A 9,249-nucleotide genomic window follows, 5' to 3' on the forward strand; every position below is an offset into this window, starting at 1 on the left:
GCGGCCGGGGAACTTCTTGGCAGCTTCCTTCTTCTCGCGCGGGGGCCCGACGCGGCGGGTCACGCCGGGGGGCGGCGCGCCTTGGCGCCAGAGCGCCGTCTTGGTGCGGAGGTGGTGGAGGTGCTCCGTGAGCTACGTCACCCACAGCTGGCGGAGGGCGAGGCAGCGAGAGGGATGGTGCGGGGAGCCCCCAGCGGCGCTGACGAGTTCGGTGATGCGGTCCAACCAGTCCTCGTAGAGGTCGTCGAACGGGCAGTAGCGCAGGAGCTCGCGTGCCATGAGCAGCGCGGCCTGCGCGTCCGTGGGAGCGCGACGAGCGTGAGACGATGAGCCGGCTGGGGTCAGCGATGCAGTGGCGGTGCGGCCATCCCGCCGCACCGAGGGTGCAGCGAGGACGCTTGCTGCTCGTTTCCCGCCGGACCGGTGGCGGCGTTGGCAGCGGGTGACGGAGAACGACGGGGAGGCCCGCCGACAGGAGCTGTCTGAGCGACACGGGCGGCAAGGCGGCCCGGTGCTCGGCGCGCGTCCGCCATGGATGCGATGGAGCGATGGAACGCGGATCGGCGAAAGGAAAGCTTCGGCGCACCCCTACCTGGCGCGCCAAATGTCGGATTTCGGGTTCCGGCAAAACCCTTGAGGTTCGAACACTGGGATGCGCACGAAGATCTCTCCTCCCCCTAGCTCATGCCCTCACCGCGATCTCAAAGCTCAGCGCGTCGAACTCACAAAACAAGAGACACAAGGTTTATACTGGTTCGGGCCACTGATGTTGTCGTGGAATTGTCACGGCAGATGTCCTAGTGTGAGGACTTAGTCGTGAGGCCAACGCATCTATGCGGTAGCTTGAGAGGGGTTGGGCGGAATCGAGAGACGCAACACAAGACAAGGATTTAGACAGCTTCGGGCCCCGGGAAACATCATCCGGTAATAGCCCTACATGCTGTTTGTGGCTAGGTCTCATTATGATCATGAGAGAGTCGCCGGTAAGCCGGCTCTTTGTGTCTAGCCCTAGAGATTGTTTCTTGTTGCTTGTCCCTCTTCGGGGAGCCCTGCCCCTCCTTATATAAGTTAGAGGGGCGGGTTACATGCGGAGTCCTAGTAGGACTAGGACTAGTCTATCTTTTCTTACAAGTTGAATACAAGTCCGGGTCTTGCTTCCTCGTAAAGGAAATATTCGTCATCCCTTTCTCCTTAAGCCAGCCCACCAGAGTATAAGCCAGCCTGCTGGGCCTTGGGCCTTGTCATCCGTCTGATCCGCCCGCCGGGTCTCCAGTGAGTCACAATGTCTAGGCGGGTTACCTGTGAATCGCCATGTTCGGGCGGATCACCAGTGAGTCGCCAAGCTCCAGCCAGGTCTCTGGTGAGTCGCCAAGTCTGGCCAGGTCTCTGGTGAGTCACCAAGTCTGGCTGGGTCATACCGCGGGGTATATCCCCGACAGATGTGGTGTAATACCCTACTCCAGTGTGGTGTGGTGGATTGCCTCTTGGTCTAAGGAAGAACTAGTATAGGGGAAGAACAGCCTCCTGAGGAGAGGTGCTCTTGTGCTCGGTGAGCTAGTGTGGTGGCTGGTGATCCGAATGATCCGTCCAAGATTAGTTGCCTCCTGTGGTAGTGGCTAGTCCTATTTATAGAGGCCCTGATCCTCTTCCCAAATGCTAGGCGGGAAGGAATGCCACAACGACCAATTTTGAAGGGAGACAACTAGTACAAGTTATCCTGACTAAAGGTGGTCTTCGCCTGCCAAAGGCACTGGTGGTGACGCCGTCTTGGGCTCCACGGTGACCTCCGTCCTGCCGTCCTGCTGGTCTTGGTCTTGTTGCACCGATATGAAAACCTTTGCCTGATGCCTCGGGACTCCTCGCCTGCGCTTGCCTCTTTAGCACCAAAAAGGAAACAAGGACACTGCGCGCGCTGGCGCCCGCCTGGCCCCGGTCGTCATGGCTTACGTCACGGGAACCTTGCGAGGTGCCCCTTGCCTTGATCTCTCCGCCCCTCGCGAGCCAGCCTGATGAGGCCGCCCCCGAGGAGGTCTTGCGTCGTCCGCCTCGCGAGGCTTGGCCCCTCGCGAGGGTCTTGAGTGTTTGCTGGTGAAGATGGGCCGTACAGGGCTGCTGGTGGAGCCACGCCGTGGGCCACAGGCAGGCAAGTCTGGGGACTCCCGTTCCCAGGACACCGACAAAAATATTGCTTGTTTTCAGATCCCTATGAATTATCATCAGTCTTGAATCTTGATGGAGATAGAGTAGCCCCCTAGCCACTCCTTTTATTATATTGAATCGTGTCGGCCAGTGAAGCATTGACTTCTTTTTAGAATCTGCAATAATGTATGGGATTATGATTTCAGATGTGGCATCAACTGATTTTTGACTGATTAATTTGTGATCAGAACATACTTAAAAGGAAGGTGTCAAGGCTTTTGTTTGGTAGATACTCATAAATAAGTAGCTTTTCATCACCCTGCACACAATAACAGACAAGCCTTACAAGGTTCTTGTGTTGCAGTTTAGCAATCACAACTACTTCATTACTGAACTCTATTGCCCCCTGCCCAGAACCTCTACTCAGCCTTTTCACAGGAACTTCTTTGTTGCCATGTAAGAGCCCTTGCATTATAGCAGCAGGAAGAAAATTAAGGTTACAAAATACTATGGTTCAGTTTTGAATCACAGAAAATTTCCATATTTCGGTGCAATTAAGGAGACACTGTAGAGTTTATGTTTACCTTGTAAACTTTGCCAAAGCCGCCTTTTCCGAGTAAATTGGACATGGAGAAGTTGTTTGTTGCAGTGACTATTTCCTCAAAGCTAATAAATGGAAGTTCATGAGTTTCCTCTCCGAGTCCATCACTAAAGCGCAAGTCCCCCATTATCAGTCTCCTTGGTCTTCCTTTTTTGTCATGTTTGCCTAAGAGAAATATCATCTTTGTTGTCTTAAAAGGGCCACAATATGTGTCTTCCAAACTGCTTCAAAAATTAAATCAATGGACTACCTTTAAACTTGCGGAACCATACAAGGCATGCCAATAGAAGTATCAGCAATACACTTGCTGAAATTGCTGGTATAACTTTTATTACGATGCTCTTTCGCCCTTTGCCTGAAAAGGAACGATGCTATGAGGTTTAATATATTGCAAAACTTTACTTTAATAGTGTTATCTAAGTATCACAAGTAACCTAGTTAATTGCATCAGGAATGTTTTAGATGTGTACTTGGGCTCACTACCTGTACCATCATTTTGACATATTAATGCGTTGACATATATACATAGTACAAACACGAACAAAATGGCAACATCATGGAGATAGCACATATACTCGAATAGTTTGAATACTGAAAGCATAGATTTTCGGTTTAGCATGTTAGGATTCTGAGAACTAATGCCCTCTAGTGATTTTGCTGCCTGTAGTGGTGGAGCCAAAGTTAAAGCAGCAAGTTGTCATGCTCTGCTTCTTATGTTACACGCAAATTCTTAACTGAAACATTCATGGACATAAACAAGAGCAATAGAAAGAGGAATGTACTTGACAAGGCAGTAAGCCGGAGATACAGGTTCTCATTGCCGACGGCGCCACCCTTCTCCACGTCAATCAGCTCCCCGGTCCACAGCAGGCACCTTGTTGCATCCCCATCAATGTTGCTGGTGCTTAGATTAGCATAAGCATACGCTACACATGAGCAATTTTTGCTGCACTCAACTGCACAGTCATCATAGCTTTTATTCCACAGGCGTACAAATTTGTCTGGCACCTTCATTGCTGGCAAGGTCAAGAAACTGTCCTCTCCACCACACTGCAGTTCTTCCTTTCGCCAACAACCATGAGAAAAATTGCCTCTAACCCACTCTGTTTTGTTACTAGGGTCAAATCCATCAAGGCACTTGCATGTGGGAATTGCCTCTGTGTTGTCGCAGTAGCCATATGCACCACAGTATCCATAGAGACTACACCGGTAAGCTGGCGACGATGGTATAGCAGGGGTCCAATCTGTCAAGCTGGTATTCCATCTCCATAGCGTGGTCTTTCCGGAGTAGTCAACCTTGTAAATTATCCTGGAGGAGCCATCTGATAGTCCAAATGTTGCATAGGCCTCACCATAGGTGCCCTTGTTAACTGTCAAATACATGAGTGGACTAACGGTCTGGAGGCCCACGTTGGAGGATACATATCCGTTCCACACAGTGGCACGGAAGTATGGCACTGACCCATCCCAGACGAAGAACTGTAGGGGAGTGTCAAGGTCGTTCCCACCAGAGAACCTGCCTGTTGAAGGGTCTTCAGGGCCCTTCCAAGAGATCATCCGCCATGGTGGGTGTGTCTTGTGGGTCGTCCGCATGGGCATGCCAGGAAGGACGGTGTCGCTTGGGTTTTCAAAGCTCTGCCATAACATGGCACCATCTGATGATAAGACTACCAAATTACCGTTGTTGAGAAGTTTGGCTGAAGAGTTGCTGCCAGCAATTATGTTTGACATCCAAAGTATGTGGCGGCCATTGGTTTCAGACAACACAAGCCTGGAGTTGTTGGTCATACCAAGCACCGCGGATGAAGCATCAGTGATCGGATTATCGCGGTTGGCAACCCAGACGACGGTGTGCAATGGGATATCGTTGAACCATATGCCAACATACATATTTTTAGTTGAGTTTGAGGGGGTAAAGAAGCCCAAGGCGAACGAACCTTGGTCCGAGGTGAGAGTTTTTCCAGGAGTGAGACCCATGCCAGGGACAAGCACGCTGTCAGGTGCGCAGAGACGCACTGAACTGAAGGGCCAAGGAATCAGGAGCATGATGATGAACAAGTGGAGGGAAGGCAGATGCATGCTTACAGCAGGATCAGAGAAGGGGATAAGATTGGGTGGAGAAGATTGAGGAAAATTCAGTTTACTACGAAAACTAACCTTGCAGTTGAAATAGGTGAACCACTGTTCCATTTCCTTCTTTGTCAATAGTTAAGATAGACAGTGAAGTGTGAACGGAGGGATACTTGTGGAATGGATCCTGATGCATCACTATCTATCAGCCTATCAACTTGAGAGTGGTAAATGCCAGGAAGGTGACTAGGTCACAGTAAGACAAAGAAAGCAGAGACTAGCAAAATGATACTTCTTCCGTTTCGATATAGAAGGCTCACGCATATTTTTAGATCATCAACTTGATCAACAAAAAATGAGTTGCATGCTGCAAAAGATGAGTTACACGTGCATATTGTCAGAGGACACTACTAATGGTCAGACCTCCCGCAATGGAAATGAGAGAACACTACTAATTTGCACATTTACCACTTATAATTTACACATCTACCTCTGCAAATAACGTTTAATATGAAACATGTTTCAGTTAGTACACTGTCCAAGATCAGAGGTTATGGATGCCTGCCAGAGGATGAATCAGATTGCATGATGCCAAATACTACATGATTCACCTACTACTGAAAACATCACCGGATAAAATCAAGAGAAAGTTACTCAGAACCGTGAAAGAGAAAACTAATAGCTCTAATATTCAGGGGAGCAACAAGGTACATATGATCCTAAGGGAATATTGTGCAAACACACACATCATGATGTATAATCAACAGAATTTGATTTTAATTAATATAGTTATTTGTCGACATCATCTTAATGCCTTTTCTAATTATCTGGCAGCTGGCCGGAATAAAGGCCTACGAATAGTATTCCGCTTTAATCATCTCATCTCTGCTACCTTTGTCCACAGAATCACTATGGAAGCCAAGGTGTAGATTCAGATGAGCTGATTATGTTATGTATCTCTGATGTTTTTTTTTTTTCATTTTAGTTCCTTTTGTGTCGTTGCCTCCAATAAGATATGAGGAACTATAACTTGAGCTGCTCTAGATGAATATTCAAGGCCACGCACTGATAAACCAGTGTTGAAGTCAAAACCTGGACATTTCCTCCTATCATTTCATTAACAAATATCTAACCGGTGTTTTCTCACTGTTTACCTTCCTTCTTTCCCACTCATGTAGTTGTCTTATTTTGCATCCTGCTAAATCTTACTCTTTTGTCTTTTCACTATCAGAACTATGCTTTTGGTAGAAAAAATCACATTTGACTTCAACTTGGGGTTTCAAGGTGTTGTACCTTCGATAACCATGATGCCCGCTACAAGATGAATGGAGTCCATGCTGAGTCTGCATACAACCCATGAGGCAATGAAGTTCAGAAAAGAGATCTAACTAAAACTTGACATTTTTATCATACATGATGAGCAGTTAATAAAAAAAGCTATATGAGTGGGAAAGTATCCCATGTCATGGCATAGACAACTATAGCTCAGTTGCACAGCTATGGCAGAATTAGAAATCGACATTTAACGATCCAAAAAAAAAAGATAAACATGACCAAAATTACCAATAACAAAAGATAGTATTATTCGAACTGAGTTAAACACGAGGTTTCAGACTCTGTAGTTAATTGGTTGGTTTCAGATTCTGCAGCAAACCATGGCGATGCTCCACTCCGTGGGCCGCCACATCGTGAGAAGCAGATCAGCGTGGGGAGAGAACCACCACGCATTTTTTTTCAAGGAAACCACACGCTGATAAAATCTAACACACAGGATGAACGGTTGACTTGAATTCATCGAAGTTCAGAAGCAGATCAGTGTAGCTCTGCTTGTAGCGGTTACAGAACCAGACGAGTACTGTATCCTGCATCGTGGGCACTTAACTACACTGAATCAATGCATACACTGACACAAAAAAAAATTGCAGTACACGAATTCGAATGAACAAAATATACCTTGCTCCTGCTCTGGATTTCAATTGATGCCTTTCGATGGCGAGATGCCCGAGGAATGAGGTCCTGAGGTCGGGGCCCGGAGGAATGAGCGCCGGCGCTCCGCCGGTAGGGTTCAGAACTGAAGGCTGGCACTGGACTGGGGGAATGGGCTGGCCTCGGCTGCATCCATCATCAGTGGGCCAGTGGAAGGCTTCAGCCCAGGCCTAGGTTTGGCCCAGCCCGTTTAAGCCCAGTTCAACTTCAATCCACGAGACGAGAGAGCAAAACCTACCTCCCACTCCCCTCAACGCCGCCGTCATTCACTCCTCTTGCTGGACGCCGGCGGCGACCATGGCAGATCCTCCCCACCGCAGCCTCCCGGACGAGATCACCATCTGGGAGATCCTCGTCCGGCTGCCCCCCAAATCGCTCCTCCGCTGCCGCGCCGTCTGCCGCGCGTGGCGCAGCGCCACCTCCGCCCGCCGCTTCCTCCTCGCCCACCACGCCCTCCAGCCCACCCTCCCCCTCCTCTACGGCTTCAACTTCGTCGGCGACGAGGTCCAGTCCCTCGACATCATCCCCTTCCACCAGAGGGCAGGCGCCGGCCAGCTCCAGCTCCGGCCCGTCGCGCGGCTTGAGCAAGACTCCGACTTCCACCATCTGGAGGCCTGCTGCGACGGCCTCCTCGTCCTCTCCTTCCGCAACACCAGCGTCCGCGACTGGCGCTTCGCCGTCTGCAACCCCGCTACTCGCCAGTACGCTCCCCTCCCCATGGCTTATGGCTCCGGCGTCGAGTACTCGCTCCTGGGGATGTACCCGCACATCCCCACCGGCGACTACCGGCTGTTGATGTACCGGGCCTCAGCATTGATGCATGGTGAACTGGTACCTGCCGCCGCTCAAGACGGCTCCTACATCTTCACTTTAGGCTCCGGCCAGCCGCCGATGCACATAGGGTTCCTCGATGCGGAGGTGCTGACATATACCTTTGGATCTCTCCTGTTTCGTGGTAGCCTGCATTGGCGCCCACCAGGCAACATGATAATGGTGTTCGACACCACGACTGAGTTGTTCCGGCAGATGCGCGCTCCGGTTGTTCTTGGCCATGCTAAGTTGTTTCAGATGGATGAAATGCTTGGCATGTCCGGCTTTAATGATGGGGGGACAACCATTGATATCTGGATGGCGCAGGACTACGAGAGAGGGGTCTGGGCCTGCAAATACCGGGTAGAGTTCTCGGTTGCAGACCTCACTCTGCGGTTTGGAAAGTTTGACGGAAGTTCTTGGGTGGTAGCCGTGCCTTGGGATGGTGACGTGCTCCTACTGGTCAATTTTGGTGAGTGGCTACTTCATGTTGACATTGGTGGCAAGTTGGTTGCTACTTTCCATCGCAAAGGCCTCGGTCCTGCAAATCTTCAGCTCAAGCAAACTCTTGTTCAACATACCTTCTTTCCAACACTTGAGGGTTATGTTGCCAACTCTGCGCCTTTCATCTGACGGATGTTATATCAAGTGGTGATTCTATCTAGCCCAACTGTCAGTATCCTCATGAGCTGCAGTGTGTATCAGTTCGGTCCACTATGAGCCTGCTAGTTTCATTTTCATGCATAGACAAGTTATGATCAAGAAGCTTGACTATTTCATAGTTATGTTTATATTTCTCTGAATATTCTTCTGGGCTGAAGTGGCTGCCGTAAGTCTTGATGCTAAAGTTGCAAGTCTCTGTTTACTTAAGTGAAGAATTAACTTCTCCTTTTATCAAGGTCCTCTTTTTATAGATTACCAGTGCTCTTCTTAATACTAAATAATTAGCAAATGTATATTTGATTTATGTTTGTCTGTTTTGTTTTAGCTGACAAGAAATGAGGCAGATTATCCTGTTTTAATTGTAGTCATTTTTTCAATGAAATGTTGTGCTGCAGTTCATTTCTTTTTCATGATTCCATTGCATTTGGTTAGGTATTGAGACATACTGTTTTAATTCTTCCTTTACGTTGTATCATTTGGAGTTATATTTATCACTTCACTTTATCTGTGACCATTTTAAGGAACCAATGATTCATGTGATGTTTGATCTTAACATAAGCTTGAGAAATGGAACCTTTATATTGATAAGTAGTAGAAAGGTTCTCGTGGTCAGATTCTAGATTGTGCTCCACTTTAAATTCTGTAAGTGTCAGCCATGTTCTTTTGTCCTGTGATTGGCGCAATGCGTATGAATTGGGTCCACTATGAGCCGGCTAGTTTCCTTTTATGTACTGACCGTTTAATAGTTGCATGAAATTTATACTTGTGAAAAACTGTGAATATCCATTTGGGCTGAAGCTGTTTTGGCCAGCTTTTGAAATGGTTACCATTGATCTGTCTTGTGGCTCGGTTTTCCTTTGAACTGAAGAATTGACTTGGTTTTTAATCGAGATTTTCTTCTTTCAGTCTTTCTTAAAAGTCATCAGTGGTTTCATTATACTAAATATTTAGCCAATATACACTGGTTTCCTGTTTCCATG

The 9,249-nt window shown here is 48.3% G+C and overlaps 2 protein-coding genes across 3 annotated transcripts; one reads left to right on the forward strand and one right to left on the reverse strand.

Moving 5' to 3' along the window:
- Positions 1-1,584: 1,584 nt before the first annotated feature.
- LOC109787131 (putative inactive G-type lectin S-receptor-like serine/threonine-protein kinase SRK) lies at positions 1,585-5,180 on the reverse strand. 2 transcript variants are annotated; one of them, XM_040385849.3, is made up of 5 exons: positions 3,523-5,180; positions 2,991-3,095; positions 2,724-2,905; positions 2,395-2,458; positions 1,585-2,315 (listed from the first exon to the last, which is right to left on the reverse strand). In XM_040385849.3, exons 1-5 carry the CDS (start codon positions 4,928-4,930, stop codon positions 1,657-1,659), a joined length of 2,418 nt encoding a protein of 805 aa, XP_040241783.2. In that variant the 5' UTR covers positions 4,931-5,180; the 3' UTR covers positions 1,585-1,656. The 2 variants fall into 2 exon arrangements, with proteins under 2 accessions (XP_040241783.2, XP_073367326.1); XM_073511225.1 differs by lacking the exon at positions 2,395-2,458 and having other exon boundaries at positions 2,132-2,315.
- Positions 5,181-7,021: 1,841 nt separating this feature from the next.
- On the forward strand, positions 7,022-8,672 carry LOC109787128 (F-box protein At5g49610). The gene has a single exon (XM_020345691.4). It carries the CDS (start codon positions 7,094-7,096, stop codon positions 8,237-8,239), a length of 1,146 nt encoding a protein of 381 aa, XP_020201280.1. The 5' UTR covers positions 7,022-7,093; the 3' UTR covers positions 8,240-8,672.
- Positions 8,673-9,249: the final 577 nt, after the last annotated feature.

The sequence above is a fragment of the Aegilops tauschii genome, chromosome 3, assembly GCF_002575655.3.
Source record: "Aegilops tauschii subsp. strangulata cultivar AL8/78 chromosome 3, Aet v6.0, whole genome shotgun sequence".
In the NCBI taxonomy this organism is placed as follows: Eukaryota; Viridiplantae; Streptophyta; class Magnoliopsida; order Poales; family Poaceae; genus Aegilops; species Aegilops tauschii.

What these genes read in the sequence shown, in the direction of transcription:
- LOC109787128 (XM_020345691.4), top strand. Translation starts at nt 7,094, where the DNA reads ATGGCAGATCCTCCCCACCGCAGCCTCCCGGACGAGATCACCATCTGG.
- LOC109787131 (XM_040385849.3), bottom strand. Translation starts at nt 4,930, where the DNA reads ATGGAACAGTGGTTCACCTATTTCAACTGCAAGGTTAGTTTTCGTAGT. An exon ending in CCGGCTTACTGCCTTGTCAA is followed by an intron (nt 3,096 to 3,522) that starts GTACATTCCTCT and finishes GTTCCTTTTCAG; the next exon opens with GCAAAGGGCGAAAGAGCATC. An exon ending in GCTTTGGCAAAGTTTACAAG is followed by an intron (nt 2,459 to 2,723) that starts GTAAACATAAAC and finishes TATTGTGTGCAG; the next exon opens with GGTGATGAAAAGCTACTTAT.